Genomic DNA, 25,201 nt, shown 5'->3' with positions numbered 1-25,201 from the left:
AGCCGCCTACATGAAGTTTTTCTTTTCAAGAAAACTGATGACAAACTCTCAGGAAGAAAATTTAAAAAAAGGGGTGATGATGGGGAGTATAATAAGGTTAGTATGGCTACTGTAAAAAAAAAATTTTTAAATTAATAAAGTTCCCTTTGCTGTTATGCCACATGCCTTGCGTTCCATTCCATTTTGCATTGAACTTTATGATTCACTGAGAACATAAGACAAACAGTGCACAAAACAAGTACAATGAAAACAATAGTTACCAAGAAATGTACAGTAAGAAAAAAAAATATTGCTGGGGTTAGAAAGCAGGCTGTAGATATCTTTCCAAGTTTACTGAGTTTCAAGAACAGGCACAGTGCACCTTTTTTCTGATACAGGAATGTGTATGATACAACTTTACCAACCAACCCGCTAAGGTGCAGAATATATTGTGTTTATTTGTAAAAGATTTCTAAACAATGTCTGTTCTTTTGAACCTCATATAAATTTACATTAGACATGACTTGTATTAGATAATACAATAACTTGAAAAAGTCTCTGCCCCTGCTAGTTTGGTACTATAATACTAGAACTCAAATAAGGAAAAGAAGCACAAGAATCATGAAATTTTTTCGCTTTTGATTGAAGATTTAAAACTGAAGTGGTCTTATTGTTAGCGAATGTAACAGAATTCTTTCGCCTGTATTCCGTGTTAGCCAATGGCATCCATTCTCACTCAGCATTGTCCGCGAACCGAACAGTAGCACGAATGTTATCTCTTGACTTCTACTTCCGCCTTGGCGGCATGAACCACTTGCGTAGATAAGCGTCGATTCAAAATTGTTTTGTGCAAAATCTAGCTTCATAACAGAATATAGTTTTCGAGAGAATCCGATGCATTTGTAAACTTGAAACGAGAGAAGTACAAGTAGAACTTTTAAACATTAATGTGTGCAAATGTGTGAGGATAATGACAGAAATTTGTGCGCCAGTGTGTCACTGTCAGTGATGTATGGATTTTGTCGTCTGCTTGGTTGTGAAAATGAAGTAGCGGCGTGCTGGAAAAAGGAGCCAGCATGTCCAAGGAACGGAGAAACCCTTGTCTTTTCGACCAGGCCAACTTTTTGTCAAAGCTAACGTTTTGGTAAGTCTGTTTTTATATGTTTCAAGGTTTGTTTTTCATATCGACAAGTTAGTCAGGACTACACCGATTCGCTTGGTTTACCCTTGGTTGGGCAGTGTTCGGTCAACCGGAATAGTTATGATAGCCCTTTCTCGCATGGGTCCTCGATTGAAACAAATGTACTGTAAAAGTGTGTAAACATAGCAAGGCATTAGTGTTGGGTTCGTGTGTTGTTTAATAATGGGCCAGTGTGTGTCTTGTGACATACCTGACATTCAATTCATTGCCAAAGGACAGTGGAGTCCATAGCTTACGGCACTTTTTACTTTTAGAACAGTTGGTGTGTGCGTGTCATGCGTGGTTAGGTTAAGTCAAGTCAAGTCAAGTCAAATTTTATTTCCAGAAACCCCGTGGGGGTACATGAAATTTGAAAAAAAATACAAAAATACAAAAAAATACAAGAACAATAAAAAGAGGAATGCAGGTTATTCCATCAATATAAAGTTTTTATTTGTTTTTAGTTTGTTTGTTTCTTTTTGTGTGTGTCCTGTTTGAAACTTAAGTAATAAAAAACGCTCGCGCTGGACCCGAGTACTCTTCAGACTGGCTCGCTTCCCCAGTATGAACGTTTTTGTCTTGTGCACGTTTAAGACCAAGTGATTGATATGTGTGAATTACAGGCATTCCCTTTGCTATATAATACATTGCATGCGAGCCGAGGATGTGCGTGGTGACTGGCCTTTCTCTTTTATTTGATCACAGTGAAAATGCACACATTCATTCATTCACACACACACACACACACTCTCTCTCCCTCACTCCCTCTCTCTCTCCCTCTCTCTCAATCTCTCTCTCTCTTTCTTACAGTTACACACACACACACACACACACACACGAGTACAGACTCATGCACGCGCGCGCGCACACACACACACACAAAAACACACACACACACAAAAACACTCACACACACACACACACAAACAGTAACACTAACACATGTGCACAAAATGAACACACACACACCGCGCGAGAGAAAAAGACATAATCTTTTTATGATGCTATATTTCTCGTCAATGTGTGACGAGTTCGGCTGTTCTATCAGACTGCCTGGCTGGCTGTGGCTCCGTGAATTCCTCCCACCGCCAAGTCGGTTTTTTGTGGTTTATTTCGCATTTAGGTCCCAGGTAACATTATGAAGTTTTAATACGATCAATCGGACCTATTAGTATTATCAAGTTAGTGTATCAACTTTTGAACGAAATGTGCCCAGTAGTTTCCCAGCAATAAGCTGTTAAGTGGAGAAAGACAGACACACACACACACACACACAATTAAAGTCTGCTGAGCCCTTGTACTAGCGTACTCGGGGATAAAACAATATATATGGCCAAGAATCTGTCAAGGAGTCTAAAAAGTGTTGCAATTTTTAGACTTGTTTAAACCTCCTTAAATTTACATGAATAAACATCTCAGTATTCCTGTCCTTCAATTGCAGCATTTTATTTTCCAGTCAAGTGTTCGGTTTATCAAATATTTGCAGATAAAGCACAAATGACTCAGACTGTATGTTACATTTACACCATAACATAATTTCAAGGTGCTGTCATTTCCTTAGGTTCAGCTTTAGGCAACTGTTTCACTATCCACTGGCTTGATGGCTGAATGTAGAGTTGATCTGTACTAAAGCAACACTTGGAAAAAGTTTCTCCTGTCTCAATATAAGCAAAATCATTTATCCGTTAGTTACTTTACACCAAAGCCCAGAATCAAAGATACAATTCAGCATTTACCTATATTACACTGTTTTTGAGTCACTTGAGAAAAAGTGACTCTATGTAATCGGTCAGTGTTAGTCTGTCCGGCCGGCCGGCCGGCCGGCCGTCCGTCTGGCCGGCCGTCCGTAGACACCACCTTAACGTTGGACTTTTCTCGGAAACTATCAAAGCGATCGGGCTCATATTTTGTTTAGTCGTGACCTCCAATGACCTCTACACTTTAACGATGGTTTCGTTGACCTTTGACCTTTTTCAAGGTCACAGGTCAGCGTCAAAGGAAAAATTAGACATTTTATATCTTTGACAAAGTTCATCGGATGTGATTGAAACTTTGTAGGATTATTCTTTACATCAAAGTATTTACATCTGTAGCCTTTTACGAACGTTATCAGAAAAACAAGGGAGATAACTAGCCTTTTCTGTTCGGCAACACACAACTTAACGTTGGGCTTTTCTCGGAAACTATAAAAGTGACCGGGCTCAAATTTTATGTGAACGTGACTCATTGTGTTGTGAATAGCAATTTCTTCCTGTCCATCTGATGCCTCATATAATATTCAGAACTGCGAAAGTGACTCGATCGAGCGTTTGCTCTTCTTGTTAAAACAATGAAATTCTGTATGGAAGCGCAGAAAAGGTTCCAGTAAATTTTCATATTTGTTTTGCAAACCTTAACCTGAATCATCAGGTTATTATGTAATTTGAAAAAAGCACGGTCAGCCACTGGGTGGCCGAGTGGTAACGCACTTGCGAGAGGTTGCGAGTTCGACCCTGGGTCAGGGCGTTAGCAATTTTCTCCCCCCTTTCCAAACCTAGGTGGTGGGTTCAAGTGCTAGTCTTTCGGATGAGACGAAAAACCGAGGTCCCTTCGTGTACACTACATTGGGGTGTGCACGTTAAAGATCCCACGATTGACAAAAGGGTCTTTACTGGCAAAATTGTATAGGCATAGATAAAAATGTCCACCAAAATACCCGTGTGACTTGGAATAATAGGCCGTGAAAAGTAGGATATGTGCCGAAAGGTAACACGTCACTTTAGCGCCAGCACTACAGCGCCATACCTTTCAGCGCCACCATTTCAGCGCGGCGTCTTTTCAGCACCGTATTTTTTAGCGCCGTACATTTCAGCACGGGGGCATGTCAGCGCCGTTCACTTTAGCGCCGGGAGATTTCGTGTACACTACATTGGGGGTGCACGTTAAAGATCCCACGATTGACAAAAGGGTCTTTCCTGGCAAAATTGTGTAGGCATAGATAAAAATGTCCACCAAATACCCGTGTGATTTGGAATAATAGGCCGTGAAAAGTAGGATATGCGCCGAAATGGCTGCGATCTGCTGGCCGATGTGAATGCGTGATGTATTGTGTAAAAAAAATTTCATCTCACACGGCATAAATAAATCCCTGCGCCTTGAATATGTGCGCGATATAAATTGCATAAAAAAATAATATAAAAAAAATCCCTGCGCTTAGAACTGTACCCACGGAATACGCGCGATATAAGCCTCATATTGATTGATTGATTGATTGACTTCAGCGCCGTACATCTCAGCGCCGTGGTGGGGGAAAAGGAGGGGATGTCGGGGAAGGGGGTAAAACTATTAGTGTCAGAGAGAGAGAGAGAGAGAGAGAGAGAGAGAGAGAGAGAGAGAGAGAGAGAGAGAGAGAGAGAGAGAGAGAGAGAGAGAGAGAGAGAGAGAGAGAGAGAGAGAGAGAGAGAGAGAGAGAGAGAGAGAGAGAGAGAGAGAGAGAGAGAGAGAGAGAGAGATCACTTCATGAGTTACAGATCAGGTCTGAATGAGTGGTTTGAGTTATATTCAGATGCACGTGGGCAACCAATCTTCGACTATTTTGAGGACACGTATATTGGCAGACCTCGCCGTCGTGGTCCTCGTCATCCGCCGACGTTCTCCATTGACATGTGGAACGTGCACGACCGCGTCCTCACTGATGCTGCCAAGTCCAACAGCAGCTGTGAAGGGTGGCATCAGACCTTTCAGAACGTGGTCGGGGCGTGCTACCCCAATCTTTGGAGGCTGATAGAGGCCCTCAAGAAAGAACAGGCACTAGTCCAGGCGGACGTCACACGTCTACAGGGAGGCCAGGCTCCGGCGCCCAAAAGGCGCAAGTACAAAGACTTACAGAAACGGATAAAGACGATCGTTAGACAATATAATGACGGAGGTCGGGGGCTGCTTGAAACAATGGAAGGACTCGCCTTTGCTTTCATGTTCTAGTGTTGACGTCTTCAGAGACAAGCTATTCAGTACGTCAGGAGACGCGGTGTGATCTTGAACTGGCACCTCCAGCTATTCATTATGGGCACATTGCAATCGAATTCATTTAATGACATTTTACTGATTTTAGTGATTTAAATGGACATTTTAATTCATACGCTTTATTGAGAAATAAAGGTAAAGAATAGATTTTTGTGGGATAAACTCAATCAAGCCTATTAGTCACTCAGTTTTGCAGTTTCGCAGACACTTTTACACACACAAACACACACACACACACACACACACACACACACACACACACACACACACACACACACACACACACACACTCTCTCTCTCTCTCTCTCTCTTTCTCTGTCTTCCTCTAGCGCTATAATGTACAGCGCTACAATGTACGGCGCTAAAATTTCGCCACGCTGAAAGGTACGGTGCTGAAAAGTCCCAACGCTGAAGTGTATGGCGCTGAAGTATCCTCGCGCTGAAGTGTATGGCGCTGAATTTCTCTTGCTGAAGTGCTGGCGCTGAAGTGACATGGAACCGTGCCGAAATGGCTGCGATCTGCTGGCCGATGTGAATGCGTGATGTATTGTGTAAAAAAAATTCCATCTCACACGGCATAAATAAATCCCTGCGCCTTGAATATGTGCGCGATATAAATTGCATAAAAATAAAAAATAAAATAAAAAATAAATAAATCCCTGCGCTTAGAACTGTACCCACGGAATACGCGCGATATAAGCCTCATATTGATTGATATTGATTGATTCATGATTGATAGAAATTATTATTAAATCACCCTCTTTAAATATTTTTACACTATTTTAGTCCCCAGTCTTTTTAGTTACAAACAAGAAATCGTAACAAATCTTTTTCACGATAGAATAGTCAGGTTGGTACTCCACTACAGTACCAAATGTTAATTTTACCCATGATCTGTACGTTACTTTACACCAAACAGCAAGTACAAGGTACTGAATTTACATTTAATGGGCTATGCTCACATCAGTTAAACAGTATTTCTAACTTGTTTGTTCTAAGCTATCTGTCTCAAGTCAAAATGAAGGGTTAAATTAATGGTTGTGCCTTTTTGGTTGTGTGTACATCTTTAAACAAAAGGATGGTGTAAAGTAACATACAGAAGGCTCCGAAGATCTGCAGGTCCATTTAAAGGGTAATTTCTCTTTTATTTAGCTCATAAACCCTCAACAGACTTTTGTGCTGTTTTTAGCATTATTAAGTGCTGCATATGGTCTCAGTAAAAAAAAACCAAGGTGATGTATGTTACATTTACACCAAAATGTCCCAACAGTGGTCCTTCTGAGGTAAATTTTGTCATTCAGTGTGCTTGTTTTCATGTTGAAACAAAGGTTTGGTCTTGCTGGTTGTTCTTAAGCACTGATAAGTTGTCTTCTGTCTCTAAAACAAATTCATTGTCATTTTCAAGTATTTTCAGTATGTACGTTACATTTACACCCTTGTCAGAAGGCCTCACTTAAGTCTCTCTACAAGCCAACAGGTGCAAGCACTAGGAATCCTGTGACCATAGTTTAACTACCAGGTGTCTGAGGTATAAGAAAACACACACTTTTGAGTATTATGGCATTATTTAAAGACTGTGACAAATCTTGTTTGGGCAAGTAGATACAATTTCATTTACACCAAACGCATATTTTTAACTTAGAAACTACAATTAAATTACAACAACCACAACTTTTTCGCTCAATTTAAAAAAAATTACAATCATCCTACCTAATGACCTTCCTCTGCAATGATTTTTAAGTACGTAAGTTCGACCAGAAAGTCATGATTATTTACACCAAATGTAACATACAGACCAGCTATAAAAGAACGCTCAAAATCCAAAACCTATGTTCAGATCAAACTTTCATTAATCTAACATATGTTTCTCCATCCATTTCTGGACCTATTAAAAATTAGATTGAGATGATACCCTTATCAGTAACTTCGTTATTCAATGCCCAATGTACCATGCGTTTCGCGTAATGCCTTGTGTGCCCAAAAAGGTGCTTTTTTTCTTGAACAAAGTCAATTTTCTCAGCATCCAGACGACTGACAGACATAATTTTGGTATGGATAGAATCTGCATGAGGAATACTTCATAACTGTATTGTTTATATGGTAGTCATTTAAAAACAGAATAAAATACAAAGTAATAAAAGTATCCAGAACAGGATTTTTGCATTTGGACACCTTGACAGATTCCTGACCATATATATATATACACATGAACTAGTTCCGTTGAAAAAAATGAAATATAAAATAACTTGTTTTACAATGTGGAAATCAAATCTCCAAAATCATCGTTTTCGTTCATTCCTACGTAACATTACGTGGGAATAAAGAACCCTACCATCAGCTGTCTAAATCAGTATTTTTATTTTTTTCCCTATCAACACCTGTTTAAAATTCTTTTGAAATACCTTTTATCAGGTGAATTAAATTTAACAATATTTACTTAGTAGAATCACTGGAGCGTTTGATAAGTACAGGTGACAATGAGAGATGAGGGGATAAGGTAATTAGACCTGGTCTGGAAACAGTATCGAGTCTCCTGCTTCACTGGAGGAAGGGAGGAAGTAAAGCCTAAAGGTGTGTGTGTGAATTGGGTATTGGTGGGGACACTGGGTATAGGTGGGGGCGCTGGGTTTGTGAAAAAGTGGGGGAGAGGGAGTAAGATATGGAGGAAGAGAGAGAGAGAGAGAGCAGAAGCACTCCATTATAAATGCCTGGTTTAAGCTTTGATGTAGAATTTTTTGATATCATTCATTAGACTTAGAGATTGTACCCCTTCTTTTAGGTGTATGAACAAAAGCACACAGTTTTCAATTTGTCTTTTTATAGACATGGGCTATATGTTTATTGCAATTGAATTAGCATTTACACTTAGAGAGCACCAACAAAAGCAAAGAATAAATGTCTTTTTATAGACATGGGCTATAGGTTTATTGCAATTGAATTAGCACTTACACTTAGACTAGAGAGCACCAACAGAAGCAAAGAATAAATGTCTTTTTATAGACATGGGCTATAGGTTTATTGCAATTGAATTAGCACTTACACTTAGAGAGCACCAACAGAAGCAAAGAATAAATCTGAACTCATTTTTGACAGAAGCATTCCATAAGTCAGTGACGTCTAAATTCATCTCATGCTCATGCTTTACGAAAAGTATTAGCAAACGGTTAGTACATGTACCACAAAAAAAAGAAAATAAGTTTCCATTATTTATACACTTTTAGTTTTACTGTGCCCGGATTATTTCAGGGTTATCAGAATGGTACCACTGATTTATATTTAAGCAACCCACTACGCTAGTGACTACGGAGGTATAACTGTCAAAAGAGGCTGTTCTTAATTGACCCCGAAGTGTCTTTTTGAAGTCTACTTACCAAAAATGCAGTGCTATAGCTTCATGCAGCAAGCTTCACAAAGTATACTACGCATAGTTGACTTTGCCCGATAATGACAGGCTTTACGTCTCTGTCTCCCATCCCCCCCTCCTTAAAATAACAACTTCTATTCAAGAGCCGAGTCATAAGTGCCTAGGGTCTCTGTAACTGACTCCTCAGTTCTTGAACCACTCTCACTCTGTTCTGGTAAATGTGAACATTGTGGGTTATCTTGGAAGTTGTCAGAAATGACTTTTTGATATAAACTACATTCGACATTGCAATCAATAAAAATAAAAAACTTCAATTATGTTATGAGGCAATGCCAGGCAGTAAGTAAATTGTAATCTGGATTAAATGCTTTTGAATTGAGATTAACAATACAAAAGTCAGGAAAAAGAGTATGTCTGAATTTGAATAGAAGTGCCTACTGTACAAACTTATGATCTAATTGCCTGTTTGTTGTTTACTAGATTAGAACACCATAATGAAAGGACTTTGCTAATCCTTTGGGGGGGGGGGGGGGGGGGCTGACAGTGCATGATTGTGATACAGACAATGCAAAAGTGTTACTGTCAGACACAGACATGGCCTCCAGGGTTAACAGTATGGTAGTTGGTAACAATTTTTATTGAGTCACTTGAGAAAAAGTGACTCTATGTAATCGGTCAGTGTTAGTCTGTCCGGCCGGCCGTCCGGCCGGCCGTCCGTAGACACCACCTTAACGTTGGACTTTTCTCGGAAACTATCAAAGCGATCGGGCTCATATTTTGTTTAGTCGTGACCTCCAATGACCTCTACACTTTAACGATGATTTCGTTGACCTTTGACCTTTTTCAAGGTCACAGGTCAGCGTCAAAGGAAAAATTAGACATTTTATATCTTTGACAAAGTTCATCGGATGTGATTGAAACTTTGTAGGATTATTCTTTACATCAAAGTATTTACATCTGTAGCCTTTTACGAACGTTATCAGAAAAACAAGGGAGATAACTAGCCTTTTCTGTTCGGCAACACACAACTTAACGTTGGGCTTTTCTCGGAAACTATAAAAGTGACCGGGCTCAAATTTTATGTGAACGTGACTCATTGTGTTGTGAATAGCAATTTCTTCCTGTCCATCTGATGCCTCATATAATATTCAGAACTGCGAAAGTGACTCGATCGAGCGTTTGCTCTTCTTGTTTAATAAGTCTTGAGAAACAGTCACATGTTAGTTTTTACGAACAATCTCTATTCAGGTGTATGAGTATGAGGGGAAAAAAATCAAGATTAATTTGTTTTTGTTTGTTTTTGTTTTTTTAAACTACAATCACACAGCAGATGAACACTAAATAATTATAACTAATTGCTGTGAAATTTTAAGTGTAAGGTATGAACAGCAAATCAATTTGATCATTGGTGAGTGAGTGTATCCATAGATCTATCTTTATTTTGTAATTGTATACAGTGTAAAAAATGCCCCCAACTAAAATGCTAATAACTTAAATAACCAGCAATTTACTTCATACGAATCATATCATATTCATAGTTAAGCCTCGGTCATACAGGCGACTCAGTCGTTGCGATTCAGTCTTTGGCCGATCGCACATCACATCGTAGGCCATTGACCCGTCACACGATGAACGATAGACGAACGACTGTTGAACGATAACTCCACGCGAGCGGGGCGGAAGTGACGTGTCATAGTAAACACGGCAAACGCGCTTTGCGAGAGCAGACGCTAATTAATGTTCGAACGTCGCTCTACCTTTCTGAAAAATTCCTTTCAGCATTACACCTTTGCAAGAAATAAAGCTCCCAGACAGCTGCAATTAATGTTTTCCGACCGCTGTACACGTCTAAAACGTCTCCTTTATATCTGAGTAAAAAACTGTTCTTCTAAAACGTTTTGAATCGACGAAGAGACGCTGTACGCCACTGTCCGCCATTATTTTACGTCAAGGCGTCAAGGCCGCAGTAACGCGTTCTGATTGGCTCTGTTGGCTCTGCCCCTGCGATTGACCGACGACTGGATCGCAGGAATAGAACATGTTCTAAACCTCAAAGCTACGAGGGAATCGCATGAGACTGAGTCGCAGACTTGTTGTAGCTGTTTTCTGCGACTGAGTCGGCTGTGTGACAGGGTAAATCGCGCGACTCAGTCGCATGTGTGACAGCCCTCTAAGTGTACATGTGCTTAAGAATAAGATATGGGATGATAAGTTCACAAAATTTAAAGTTTGTATGATAGATCATTAGATGGTTTGACATTTATGCTCTTTCGAAAATGTATTCCAGATTTGGAGATTAACTCATAGTCAAAAGTACGAAGTTTGGCACCGAGTGGTAGCCACATTAACCCGATTGTACTATTTGTAGCCCACCAGGGTTTTACCTGTTGGTTTTTCTGAGGGCCTTGCATACAAAAAACATCTTCAGACAATATGAGTTGAAACAGCAATTACAGCGAGTCTCAGTCTGAGAGAGTTCAAGTTGTATGAGTGTGGCTACTGCTCAGTGTCAAACCTACTACATGTACTCTTAGTCTTATGGCAATCTTCGAATTTTATTTTGAAATTCTTTTTTAAACTAAAGTGTAAAAATCAAACTTTGACCTACATGCTTGAAACTTTGTGAAATTTATCATCTCAAGCTAATGTTCACCAAATATGAATTATTTTGCTGAATGCATACATGTGGAAGTTATTAGCTTTTAAGAGGGTGGTATTTTTGGGGGGTCACCCTGCATGTTTGTGTTCGTCAACTTTGTGCATACCATGGGTTAGCTTTTTTCTTTTGTTTCACATGAATTTTCAGTCAAAACTGTCTTCACTTCAGCTACTTTTGTTTTTTCCTTACGTTAGGTTAATGGTTAATCCAATTCCAAGTTGGCAAATGCTTGTGAGATTTTGTTTAACCTGTCAAATACATGTATCAGAGTGATTTCATTTTCAGTGTCAACTCTCAAACTGTAATTTTGTCCCTTTCAGTTTCATGGCCAAAAAGCCTAAATATCAGTGTAAGTTTTCACATGCATCACCACTGTAGCCAGAGTTTTATGCCACATTGTGGTAGATATCTGTCTACAGCCTGTAATCATAGTGTGTTAAGCTGTGCACCAAACACAAAGGTGAATTGCTGTGTCCTCTACCTGTGCCCTCACCTGTCACCATTAGATTTGTGCTGTGACACTGCACTGACAATTAGGTTGTAAGTTAAGGCAGGGGGTCTCACTGACCTGTAGCTTTGGGCAGAGGTGCTGAGTGCGATGTGTTTTGAAAGTGCGTTTGTTATGTGAGAATGTGTTTTCCATTTAGACTAGTGTCACTTTCACTAGTGTCAGTGAATAACTGAAGAAGGGCAGGATTGGTTGGAGATGGTTAAAATTTAGGCGTTAGAAGCTGTTGTTGTATCAGTCCCTTTAGTGATGATATCAGTGTCTAAAAATAGAGCCACTCACAATATGCACTCCAGTCACACTCTGAGTCTGAGGGTGGAGAAGGGGGTGATGGTGCTTGAATGGAAAGAGTGTTGAGAAAAGAGGGGAGGGTAAAGAGTGACCGGAGGGGGAGGGGTGAACACACTGGCTTGGTGACTGTAGTTGACAAGGGGGCAGCTGACAAGATGTAACAGGGAGAAGGTAACATGGGGCATAGTCCTGTCCTGGAAGGCCAAGTAGAAAGGAATTAGAACAGGAGTAAGAACAAGTCGCGTAAGGCAAAAATACAACATTTAGTCAAGCTCAGTCGAACTCACAGAATGAAACTGAACGCATTGCAGTTTTTTTCCGCAATACCGTACACTCGTAGCATCGTCTGTCCACCGCTCGTGGCAAAGGCAGTGAAATTAACAATCCAGAAAAACGCGGTAGCGGTTGCGCTGAGGAGGATAGCACGCTTTTCTATATCTCTATTCTTTTTAACTCTCTGAACGTGTTTTTAATCCAAACATATATCTATATGTTTTTGGAATCAGGAACCGACAAGGAATAAGATGAAATTGTTTTTAAATCGATTTCGGACATTTAATTTTAATTATAATTTTTATATTTTTAATTTTCAGAGCTTGTTTTTAATCCGAATATAACATATTTATATGTTTTTGGAATCAGAAAATGATGAAGAATACGATAAACGTAATTTTGAATCGTTTTATAAAAAAATAATTTTAATTACAATTTTCAGATTTTTAATGACCAAAGTCATTAATTAATTGTTAAGCCTCCAAGCTGAAATGCAATACCAAAGTCCGGCCTTCATCGAAGATTGCTTGGCCAAAATTTCAATCAATTTGATTGAAAAATGAGGGTGTGACAGAGCCTCCTCAACTTTTACAAAAAGCCGGATATGACGTCATTAAAGACATTTATAAAAAAAATGGAAAAAAAAGTCTGGGGATATATCATACCCAGGAACTCTCATGAAAGATTTCATAAAGATCGGTCCAGTAGTTTACTCTGAATCGCTCTACACACACAGACACACATACACCACAACACTCGTCTCGATTCCCCCCTCTACATTAAAACATTTAGTCAAAACTTGACTAAATGTAAAAACTAGAAAGGAGTAAGGACAACGACAGCTATGGTTTACTTAACCTGTTTTGCTTTGGAGATTGGGGTGGGAGGAGAGAAGGAAAACTTTAAGACAGGAAGAAAAAAGTACTAATGAAAAATGAGAAGTGTTGAATGAGACCTGTGCAAAACAGAAGCAACAAGAAAGATTTTAGGTAAAGATTACACACACAGTTATGTGCATCAGATTACTCAAGTCATCAAATTGGGTTATGGTGAGAACCCGGTGAAATAACTGAGGAAGAATAGGAGAGACCATGGGATGTGCACAAAGAAGAAAGAGATGTGTGTAAATCTTAAGAGAGGGTGGGCTTTGGGGAGTGAGTTGGAATGGAAGAAAAATGTGAGGACCTATGTAGTGAGACAACACACATTAATCCACTTGAGGGAAATACTCATTAAAAGAACAGGGAAATAATGGAATGTGAAACTGCAAGATGGGATTAAGAACACCTGTAGGACCACACACAGAGGGGGAAATGATAGCGTCATACCTCGCATGCTAATGAATGACAACAAAGACAAATTTTAACAGCCGTGACCGCACTACAAAGGGATACATTAAGAGGAGCATGTTGATGTTTTCCTACAGTGTAAAAAGTGCTGGTACACCAACAGCGGAAAAAGTGCTGGTAGTGGTACACAATGGTGTTTTCTTTTATGTCTGTTTGTACACATTTCTTGGGCACAGATGATGACCTGTTTTATTGTTTTCCGTGTTAATTAATCTGTATGCAATTTCGAGTGTTTGTATTACGTTAAGCATCTGAAAATGCAGAATTATATTTGCACAAAAGCACAGCACAGTCTGTACAATTGTATTAATTGGCATTGCACTTTGCAGTACCATACACTCTCAGTTTCATGCACACACTCACAGAACATACACACTTACACACATATCTCCATACACATTACTGTGGCCATCATTGAGAATGTGGGTTCAATCAATCAATCAATCAATGAGGCTTATATCGCGCATATTCCGTGGGTACAGTTCTAGGCGCTCTGCAGTGATGCCGTGTGAGATGAAATTTTATACGGCCAGTAGATTGCAGCCATTTCGGCGCATATTTACCTTTCGCGGCCTATTATTCCAAGTCACACGGGTATAGGTAGACAATTATTAACTGTGCCTAAGCAATTTTGCCAGGAAAGACCCTTTTGTCAATCGTGGGATCTTTAACGTGCACACCCAATGTAGTGTACACGGGGGGAGGGTTCGGACACCGAAGAGAGTCTGCACACAAAGTTGACTCTGAAATAAATTTCCGCCGAACCTGGGATCGAACTCACGCTGACAGCGGCCAACTGAATACAAATCCAGCGCGCTACCAACTGAGCTATATCCCCGCAGTGAATCTTCCATTTAATTTCATTCCACCTTTTTTTTCCTTTTTCTTTTTTTTTGTAAATTTAGTTGAGTATATATGGGTTTTGAGTGAGAGAAAATTTTAACAGTTCATGCCCATGATGTTTTATGACTGAACATGTACAGCTGTGTGGCAAGAATTGTGTAATGAACAGACAAGATCAGAGTGAAAGGGTCCACTAAGTGTAGACAAATGCTGAGTCAGTAAGTGTAATATTGTGTATCATATTAGGCCAAGAAAAACATTACATGTTGTGATTCCCAGCCCTACCCTGTTTTATTTTTCTCCCTAACTTTTGAACTGTTTTTACCCTTTCAAATATATTTTAATTAAACATGACAATACTCGATTTTGCAGACTTTACAAGAAAAGTGACTCTTCTCTGACATCCAGGGGACACAGCTCGCACAATTTTCGGCTGATAAATAGTCAGGTGCACCTGTGTAGATAAAAAACAACCTTCAATTTAAAAAAAACTAAAACATGTAAGTTGTAACCCTATCAATCCTAATTTGTGGGCCTTTTCATCAGAAACAAACATTTTATTGCGGGGGGGGGGGGGGGGTACGGGTGTCCATCAGTGAATTAATGAGTGTCGTAGACCATGGACTCCCCCGAAATCGGCGTATGCTGCCTGAATGGCGGGGTAAAAAACGGTCATACACGTAAAAATCCACTCGTGCTAAAAACATGGGTGAACGTGGGAGTCTAAGCCCATGAACGAAGAAGAAGAAGAATAGACCATGGACAAAAACTTGTTTGAATGACTGATTATGGTTGATTGATTTTTACAGGTGGTTGAATCCAGTGTTTGGAAGAAACCCCCAGTCTGTGGCAGACAAAAGCTGCCAGTATGATGTTGCGGCCTCAGATGAAGCAGACTTGTTGGAGAGAAGACTTGACAGGTAGGATGCTTTAATTGAGAAAAGTATTGGTGAAGGCAGTGTGTACGTAATATATAGTAGTCAGCTTAACAACCCTTCCATTCACACACACACACACACACACACACGACTATAAAATTGTTAAAAAAACCATAAACTTTGTGTTTACAAAATACTCTCCCGGAAGTTACTTCTGTTTCTAGAGTATGACTTTAAAGAGTTATGTAGCTAAAGTCAGCTGTCTAAACAATTTTGCAAAAAATGAAATGTCTGTATATCTTACTACAGAGGTCATATCATTTTGTGTGTGTAATTTTTCTAGTTGGTGGAAAAAAGAAGTGCGCCAGTACTGTGAAGGTGGAGACGCAAACCTGAAAAAAGCCATCCTGTCAACATTTGTTTTGCAATGGATTTTACCTGGACTGGTGCTTCTGCTGGCAGTAAGTACTACTGTGACTTCCCATTGACTAATATTCATTGCTCAAGTGTATTTAGAAAGATCTGTTTGTGTTTGATTTGATATCTGTTGCTTTTTGGGTCCAGCGGACCATATAGGCCAAATCAGGACCCAGGGCTCTGTTTGTGTCTTGATTCTATTGTATTGGTTTGAAATCTTACATCTTTTAAGATTACTGAGAGAAGTTCTTTAATCGTGTTTCATATACAGTGGAATCCAGCTATAACGAACCTGGGTATAAAGAAATCCCTCTTTTAACAAACTGCCATTGATTTCCCTGCAGACAGCCTTCTATTTCTTACTTGTTACTTTCCGGCTACATCGAACCTTTTGAACTCATTTGCATAACGTATAACCTTCGTGGTTGAAAACGACGTTAAACGCCAAATAAAGAAAGAATTTGCATAACGAACCCCTCTTTTAACAAACACGTTTTCATCGCCCCAGAGCCGTTTTTTCTCTAAAAGTCACAAGGCTACAACGAACTGATGTCAATAATTGTCTCCAAAAACAAAAATACACAAAAATACACAAACACAAGTGCACATCGCGTGATGAGCGAACTCTGAACAAACAGCGGGAGGTGCAAGGAACAGCCACCGCCGCTGTGTTTTCACTATTCCAATCAGCTCCTGAGCTATGACTGTGCTGAGCTATGACTGCCACAGAAGCACGTGTTGCTGCCAATACCCTACGTCGCTACTTGCAGGCAAAGTGCAGCGATGTCTGTGACTTGGATATGATCTCCAAATTGGAGTGTACAGTGGAGAAGTGTGCCAGTTCTGAGCAGCGTCAGACCAACATTCTGGACTTTTTCAAAACAGCTTAGTACGTGTGTCGCGGCAGTGTCAGTGTGTGCAGTGTCTTTTTTGACTGACACGGAGATTGATCAGAATGTACATGTACATATGCTTTTACACAACTTTTTAAATTTTACTTCTAAAATTGTAACAGTAAAGTGAACGTTTGAACTATGCCTCTCTCTATGGATTATATATATTATGAAGCTGTTGAAAACATGCAGAGATTGTACTCTCCAAGGAAAGATCGATGGGACGATCATTTGAAGGTGAGTGGGAAAACTTGTCTTAAGGCCATTTAGGGTTGAAAACTCAACAGCGAATTGCTGATATAACAAACTAAAATGTATCTCCCTTGAGATTCGTTGTACCCGGACTCCACTGTAGTTTTAACTTTAATAGTGTTTTACAGTAAAAATGAAGCAGCATACCATAACTGTAGCATGGGTCAACAAAGCATGCATATGGTCACGTTGCACTGTAGTTATAGTTGTGTTGAATTTTTATAAATGAACTGAGGTTGACAGTTTTCACATGTATTATTTATTAGGTGGGTGGAAACTGAATATATGCTGAATTTTTGTTCATACTTTATAACAGTAAAAACTACCACAGTTTTATAGTACATATGTACAGTAACTGTAGCATGCATATGGTCACACTGAATCTGTTTTGTTTGGGGCGGAGGTGGATCATGATGGCTGATTTGCAAATGTATTGAGGTAAACACAGATTCAGAGGTAAAGTTTTGCTGATAGTTTCTTTTCTGGATAGGTTTAACTTTTAGACAATTTATTTTGCCTATTTCCTTTTGCAGGAAGTATTCAGACTGTGCCAACCTGTTCTACTGGGTTTCGTGGTGGGCTACATCAGTGGAGATCCTACGCTGACTCCAAAAGATGCCTATCTGTATGGAATTGGCCTTGGCGTCATGGTTTTTCTGCATGCTATAACCAGCACAATCTACTTTTTTTTGACACGCCGTACTGCTTTGAAAATGAAAACTTCACTTGAAGCGCTGCTGTACCGAAAAGTCATTTCACTCAGCTGTGAGGCTGCCCTGATGACTTCTCCATCTGTGGTGAAGGAACAGTTTACTGCTAATGGTGATGTCTTTACTGGGGTGAGAGATGGTTTGGATTTGGATATTTCTTTTTTTTTCTCGAGGTTTTCTGTGTTATTTTCATTTACGATACTGTGATCTATTTTTAATGATTTCATACTTTTGTGCTTTACTTTTGTCCTTTTCTTGAAAATTAAGACAAGTATGTCAGGTAAGTGGAGAGTTTGTTGCTGAACCGTTTCATCTCTTAATCTTATCCACCTTCTGTAAATTGATGTGTCTTTTACTTTTAGGATAGCAATTTTGGATCAGACAAGCAAGACAGCAAATTTATTTATTATGGAGATTTCTATAGCGCATAACTAAAAGCACTATGCGCATAACTAAAAGCACTTATAATAGCGCATAACTAAAAGCACTATGCTTAGTGACCTTAATTCTGGAACATTCTTTTTCATAGCCTATGTATGCATTTTACTGTTTCGTTCTGCTGTTCTGCAGCTCTTTTGTGAAGCATTTATATTGATTTTAAAACCCCAATAAACTGCTTGTTTTGCAGGTAGTTGAGCATGTCCACTACTTGTGGATAGGACCAGTGCAGGTGGCAGTGATATCATATCTACTGCATCGTGAGGTGGGCACTGCTGGCTTGTTGTGCCTTGTGGTGGTGGTGGCTGTCGTTCTTCTCAATACTATTCTGGAGGTGGCTGCCTCTAAGCTCAGGTAGGTGTGTGTGTGTGTACTTGCGAGCATGTGTGTGTGTGTGTGTGTGTGTGTGTGCAGGAATTCTTTCACTTGCACCTCTCTGTAACTTTGAATTTACCTGACATAAAAATGTTGTCTCGCTGTCACGTATGCACATGAGCGGTCGTTCTCTCTAGTTGTGCTTGATATTGAAATCAGGCTCACTACATGTATTTGTATCTTTTTACAGTTTTTAATGTTCCCTCTACTATTTTTACTTCTTTTCACTTTTACACAGGGAGAAAAGTCGGGTATGGGCAGAACAGCGATGGCAGCTGACCAGTCATATTCTAGCAGTGATGGTGCAGATTAAAGTCTGCTGTCTGGAGTCAACACTCACACCGCTCATCACTTCACTCAGAAAGTCAGTAGTGTTTGATTTTAGCCATTTGTGGTAGATTCATTTAGGATTGGAAGAGAATGAAGGCTAAGAACATGAACAGCTAAGAATTGGTTAAATAATTTAAATATATTTCATGATTTTTGTTTGTTATTGTTGTTCGGTTTGGAATTTCACAAATAAGAAATAAACAAGGTCGTTTGTTTTATGTTTTTGTGTGTGAATGAAGCAATGAATAATGGGGTTGATGAGTTGTAATCTTCTAGGTGCATTCATATCATCAATATCCTTGTCATGGTGTCCCCAAAAATAAATTTGAGTTAAGTGAAACATACGATAACAGTAATAATGTCTTCCTGTTACAGCAAAGAGCTGAGGGGCATCAAGGGTCTGGCAGCAGTCCATGCCATTCTGTGGTGCATGCTTGGAGGGGTTTGTCGACTGATGCTGCTGCTGGTGGTTCTTGTTGCCATGGATACCCAGGGGATGGTGACACTGCGTTCTGTGTTCACATGCCTGGCATTGCTGGATGTGTTGATGTGGTCCTTACACCGCTTCCCTGTGTCTGGTGTCAGGGACTGGTTGGTCATGGGCAGCACATTGGACAATATACAGGTGGGTGCAGACAGACCTTTTGAAAATGTCCATCCTGTTGGGGCGGTAGCAAAATGTTGCCTTAGGGTTTGGGCTTACTTAGAGTGATTAATGTTAGTTAAACTAGCAAAACAAGACGTTTTTGCGCAGCTTTATGGCTTAAATACGTACAGCACATAAAAACGGCAATATTTACACACAGTTTTGCAAGGAGCAACACCCCTGAAAAGAGCTGGATTTTGACTGGCGAGTTGAATTCAAACTTGATGATTAGATTTTATCTCGCAACAAATTGTTTCAACTAATTAGACTTTTCATCATATTGTGTTTGCCTGGACTAGCTCATTGACATTTTTTTTTAAAGAGCGTGTTTTTGGATGTAAGGAGTTATGAGAAATGCCTTTGTTTACAGTTTGTAGATTTATGTAACTTTATTTATTCAATGTCAGCAAGTGTATCTTATGTGATCTTTTTTTCAGTTTGAAACTCAGGCTACCCAGGGGGATTGTAACATGTTCTTGGTCTTGGGGTGGTTTTAGCTGCTCTTGAGTAAATACATTTTCCTGTCTATTTAATCATTCTGTTCATTCACTATGTGTGAGGTGGCTACTTGGATACCTAACTATCAATACTTCTTCATTTCTTTCTAAGAACTTTCTGCTACTTGATGAGGAGAAGGAACAAATCAAAGACTTGCGCCTGCACCGCACCGTCAGCTATCGCAATGAACCCTATGCTGACTGGGTGGTTGACATTGATCATATGACGGCTCGCTGGCCCACTGTGCATACTGGAGAACGCAAGAGATTCCAGAAGCGTCGGACACGAGACAGCACCAGCTCCACAAAGAGCTTGTTGCATGAGGTTGGCTTTATTATCAGAAATTTTGATTTTGTTGGGTTATCATACAATTCCTGTGCAGTCTTCTTTAATGTTTATTGTAAGTTAAGCTCTTTTAGCTGCTGTGCATTCTGATCTGTTAACTTTTTTATTACATGTTTTAACAAAAATTAAATTTGTCTGAAGTAAAGTTCTTGTTAAAAGCAAGATGCATGTGTGGAGCTTTGTTCTAGACATTTTTTTCTAAAACCATGCACATTTTTGCGCAAGGGTCAAGTATTAGAGAAGTGTGAGTTGGAAATGTAATAGCTTTGTATGTAGTTGTCCAAAAACAAGATAAAGTGCCAGGAATGAATCATTTGGTCATTCCTTTCGACTCTGACGATCTTGCCAGAGATTGGATCAAAAGTAAACTAAGATAAGTTAAATTACATATTCTTACTCTAATTCTCATAAATGCATTGATTTCAATCTCACATGCTAGATGTCGAAAAACTACTCAAATTACCTGCCCTTGCAAGGGTGGTAACCAAGCTAAAAACAGACGCCATAGCCGTTGCTATGCCCTGTCCCATCTGGTTACCCATAACCCACCACGTGAGCGCCGGCATCTGGAATAATCATTCTTGATTTTCGACGACACACGTCAGACGTGCGGAATTCGTCTGCTCACTTGGCTTTCCCTAGCCCTTGTCTTTGTGACTTTATGGGCTTGGGGGGGCCTTTACCTGTTCGCCTTTCTTTTGGTGAGACCTGCCCATTTTATTGAATTGAATTGTTGTTTGGTAGCTGCTTGTTTACAGCCGCTTCAAAAATTTACTTTTCTGGTGGACTTCGATTTCGCCCATTTACAAGATGGCCGATAGCAAGCAGTAACTTAGGGCTAGGCAGGAAGTGAATAAGGCTGTTAGCCCTTTTTTTAGAAACCTCTGTGCGGGTCGTCGACCCTTCGAGTAGTACTGCTTTTGTAGTAGCTGTTCGTGCGGATAAGGTTTCGTTTTTTCTTCCCAGCCCTCCCCTCCTCTTAAGGAGAACCAGTCAGTGTCTTCCACTTTCGGGGGACTTAACGATGAAATATGTGTTTATTTCTCAGCTGTTTCAGGCACGATCAGCCACCCACTGTGGCGGCGTACTCCTGGGCAGCTTCGCATCGTGGTCTGGTGCAAATGGCCAGTTCGGTTCAGCCCTTTTTTGCCTTTGGTGGCTCTGGGTTGTTCGCGAGCACCCTCTCCTTTCGGGAGGGGGGGGCCTGCTCCCACCTGCCTCTGACCACTCTGATTACCTCTGGTATTTCTCAGTGTGTTGGGGGATGGGGGGGGGGGGGTGTTCCTGCTTCACACCGTGGTCTGGTGCAAATGGCCAGTTCGGTTCAACCCTTTCTGCCTCTGGTAGTACTGGGTTGTTCACGAGCACTCTCTCCGTTGGGAGAGGGGGCCTGCTCCCCAAATTTTTGATTAGTGCTTTTGGGAACAAGAAACAATTGACAAGTGGCTCTATCCCATCTCTCCCCTTTCCCCGTCGCGATATAACCTTCGTGGTTGAAAACGACGTTAAACACCAAATAAAGAAAGAAAGAAAGGGGCCTGCTCCCTGCCTGTCTTTGCCTGCTCTCCTTGCTTTTAGCACAGCTGAGTCGGGCATGCAGCCCCCTTACCGTTTGGAAGGGGGAGTGGGGGGGCACGGTAAGTCACAGCCTGGGCTGGTTCCCACTCTGCTCAATGGGGGCAGGGGGCTGTGTCAGTGGCCCACCCTTTCCCACCCTCAGGGCAAGATCGGGTGGGCGCTGTTTTCAGCACAGGGACGCTTCTCTCGCACAGCGGGTTTCGCGTTGCCAGTGCTCATTGTCCTCAGCCAGCATCCGTCACCCCCCCCCCCCCCTCCTCGGGGTGGGTGAGCGGTGGGGCTACAGGACGTCAGCATGTGGACGAGTGGGGGACGGCCGTTTACGGTTGCATCCCTCATTCAGTCTTTCCCCCCTCCATGGGTTACTGCGGTAACGAACCACCCCCCTCACCACTCGGGGAGCGGCGTGGCTCAAACCAGGCAGACTGGTTCTCAGCACTGGGATGCTTCTCTCGCACAGCGGGTGGGGTACTGCTGGCCGGGCTTAGCTTTGTCTCGTACCCCCACTCTCCCTCCTTCTCGGCAGGGCGCTGTGCCAACTACTAACCCCTCTCCCCCCTCACGTCAGGTGGGCGGTTTGGGTTGGCAGGCAGAGACTGATCACGCTTTTCACTCTCACTCTTGGCGGTGTTATCTGCAGGAGTTTTAGTGCGCTGCCTCCCCCGTCTCCCCTCCTTTTGTGTTTTGACACAACGGCTGGTCGGGATTCAGACTCCTTGGTTGAGGAGGGAGAGTGTGTAGCGCTGCCTACTGCTTGTGGGCTTGCTATGCAAAAAGCGGCTGCTGTGGCAGCTTACTTTTTCCCGGAAGGGGTGGCGGATTCAGAGCAGGGTGTCTCTCTTCCTCCCTCTTCCGCGGATGACTTTGGGTTTACGCGGGCTTACTCGCAATCGTTTTGATTTGCCGAGTCTCCGGTGATTGCCTACCACATGTCGCAGCTCTTGGCTTGACCCGCACCTCAGGGTAGTGGTCTTCAGCCTACACTTTTCCCGCTGCTTCATGCGCATGGTCCTGCTCCTCCTTCTGCTAGCCAGTGGCTGGCTTCTGGGTTTCAGGCTGCTTCGTTCTCACTTTTAGTGCGGAAGAAGATAGGTTGGACTGTCAAGTCTCAGGATATGATTCAGACATTTTCGTTGCCAAGGGCTAGTTTTTCCGCTCCGCCGGAACTAGTCTCCTGGCTTCACAAATAGACCACAGGGAACGTGGGGTTTCGTGATGTTACTCCTCCCTCTCCTCTCTGGGGGAGGTGGGACGGCATGGTCTAGAGTTATCTGCTTTTGCTGAGACTCTCTCCTCTGTGCTCTCTTACGAGCCATCTTATCCTCCCTGGACTCTTTTTGGTTTAGGGGGGGATGCCTCGGATAGGGCCGTAGCCATGCTGCTGGCAGCTATGGCTAGGGTCGTCACCGAGCAGATGAGTTTGTCAGTGATGTTCTATGCCCACACTGTCTTCACCAGGTGTGATCTCCTTCTTTTACAAGGGGTTTGATTTCACACCAGTTACAGGAAGCAAGGGTCAGGCTTTTTTCGGGGTTTTGTTAAAACCTTCTCAGAAGCCTCAGTCTTGCCCTTTCTTCATGGTCAAGTAGCAGCGCTTTGATGCGCTCCCGGTCACAAAGTGGGTGTTTCGTTCAGTGTCTCCTCCCTCTCCGGAGGAGGTGGGACGGCATGGTCTAGAGGTATCAGCTTTGGCTGAGATTTTCCTCTGTGCTCTCACACGAGCCTTCCTTATGTGTTCCTGCAGACAGGAAGTGGCTCAGTTTCTGGAGAGTTATTCATCTCTGGATGACCTCGGGGACTGGTTGATCTTTTATCAGAGTCAATCAGCTTGCCAGCTTGCCAGCTGCACTTGCCTGGCGTTCACAGTAAACCAGGCAAAATCCGAGCTGTCCCCGTCCCAGGTTTTTTACCCGGGCATGCCGTTCGACACTGTCTCCTGGAAGGTTCGTCCTTCACAGGAGAGAATAGAGAGGCTTTAGGCTCTTATCACTGCCAGACTGGTACGAGAGCAGACCTCTGCGAGGTCCTTAGCCTTGATTTTCGGTCAGACGGAATCGATGGCTATGCTGGCCCTCTAGTCTTTCCTCAAGTCTCTTTGGGACTCGGCCTCACAGGTCTGGGACAAGAGGGTCCTCCTCCAGGGTGGGTTCCTCCACGCGAGTAGGTGGCTGGAATCCAATTGGATCGCTCAGGGCGTTTTCCCTAGCTTTGTTCCCCACCGGACTTCGACCGCTTCATGGATGCGTCTCTGTCTGGATGGGAGTCTACATTGGCAATTACAGTTTTGAGGCTGTGGTTGTAGACTCAACTCATTGGGCATCTCAATTGCCTGGAGTTAGGAGCAGTAGCTCTCAGTCTACTAGCCTTTATTTTGGACTATATACAGGCATGTCCGGTTGCATACGGACAATACTTCTGTTGATTCCTATGTGAACTAGCAGGGAGGAGCACGTTCTCACTCCCTGTCAGACAGAGTTTACGGGATTCTGATTTGGTTTCTTTCACACTAAATCAATTTCTCAGGGGAATATCTCTCCGGCCGACTCTATAATCTGGCTGACTCACTCAGCAGGACCTCTCAGGGCTTGCACACGGGTTGGGCCATCTGCATACAGGGCTGGAGGTTGTGCTGTTTGTGTTACAGATCGTGGGTTTTGACTCTGGGCTTGGTGCATGAAGCACATAGGTCCTCCACTTTCTCTGTGTATGCCCCTCATTGGCCTCCTTGGCCAATTGGCATATAGAGCGGGGGTGCAACTCCTTAGTGCCCCTCTCTCAATCCAGGTGGTTAATCACCTCTGTTTCTTTTTGGCTCTGGGCAGCTTGGCCTCTTCTTGGAGGTTCTGGCGTCTCGGCTATCTCAGCTACTTAGGAACAAATAGGCCTCTCTTCTGATGTTCATGGCGCTCTTGTGGGCATGATCAAAGGACCTTGTTTTAAGAGGTTTAGAGGCGTCCCCTTGTTTAACGCGTATGACTTTATTCTTCTTACTCTGGGCCTCAGCCCCGAAGGGCAGTGAGGCACATGCGTTGTTGGGGTTTACCGGAGGATGTAGTTCCGGTTTTTTTCACGGGTTTTTCGGCCAGATTTCCTTGAATCAGAAACCTGATCAATCTCCTCTAGTGTTTGATTCCCTCCTCTCAGGAGGATTCTCGCTCCCGGCGTTTTGGATTTTCTAACTGTCTGGTTAGAGTTTTAAAATCCTTTTTACATTTAGTCAAGTTTTGACTAAATGTTTTAACGTAGAGGGGGGAATCGAGACGAGGGTCGTGGTGTATGTGCGTGTGTGTGTGTGTGTGTCTGTGTGTGTGTAGAGCGATTCAGACTAAACTACTGGACCGATCTTTATGAAATTTGACATGAGAGTTCCTGGGTATGAAATCCCCATACGTT

The 25,201-nt window shown here is 41.9% G+C and overlaps 1 protein-coding gene across 1 annotated transcript in view; it reads left to right on the top strand.

Annotated features, from left to right (window-relative positions):
* The first annotated feature begins 785 nt into the window (after window positions 1-785).
* Window positions 786-25,201, top strand: part of LOC138982233 (ATP-binding cassette subfamily C member 4-like) — a 48,773-nt gene continuing 24,357 nt past the window's right edge. Inside the window, exons 1-8 of the mRNA XM_070355472.1 lie at window positions 786-1,123; window positions 15,258-15,368; window positions 15,670-15,787; window positions 17,422-17,727; window positions 18,227-18,390; window positions 18,650-18,775; window positions 19,117-19,366; window positions 19,997-20,209. Coding sequence (XP_070211573.1) covers window positions 1,056-1,123; window positions 15,258-15,368; window positions 15,670-15,787; window positions 17,422-17,727; window positions 18,227-18,390; window positions 18,650-18,775; window positions 19,117-19,366; window positions 19,997-20,209 — 1,356 coding nt within the window. The 5' untranslated portion in view covers window positions 786-1,055. The remainder of the gene's footprint in view (window positions 1,124-15,257; window positions 15,369-15,669; window positions 15,788-17,421; window positions 17,728-18,226; window positions 18,391-18,649; window positions 18,776-19,116; window positions 19,367-19,996; window positions 20,210-25,201) is intronic.

This window comes from Littorina saxatilis, linkage group LG1 (genome assembly GCF_037325665.1).
Source record: "Littorina saxatilis isolate snail1 linkage group LG1, US_GU_Lsax_2.0, whole genome shotgun sequence".
In the NCBI taxonomy this organism is placed as follows: Eukaryota; Metazoa; Mollusca; class Gastropoda; order Littorinimorpha; family Littorinidae; genus Littorina; species Littorina saxatilis.
This window is presented reverse-complemented; position numbering and strand designations above follow the sequence as displayed.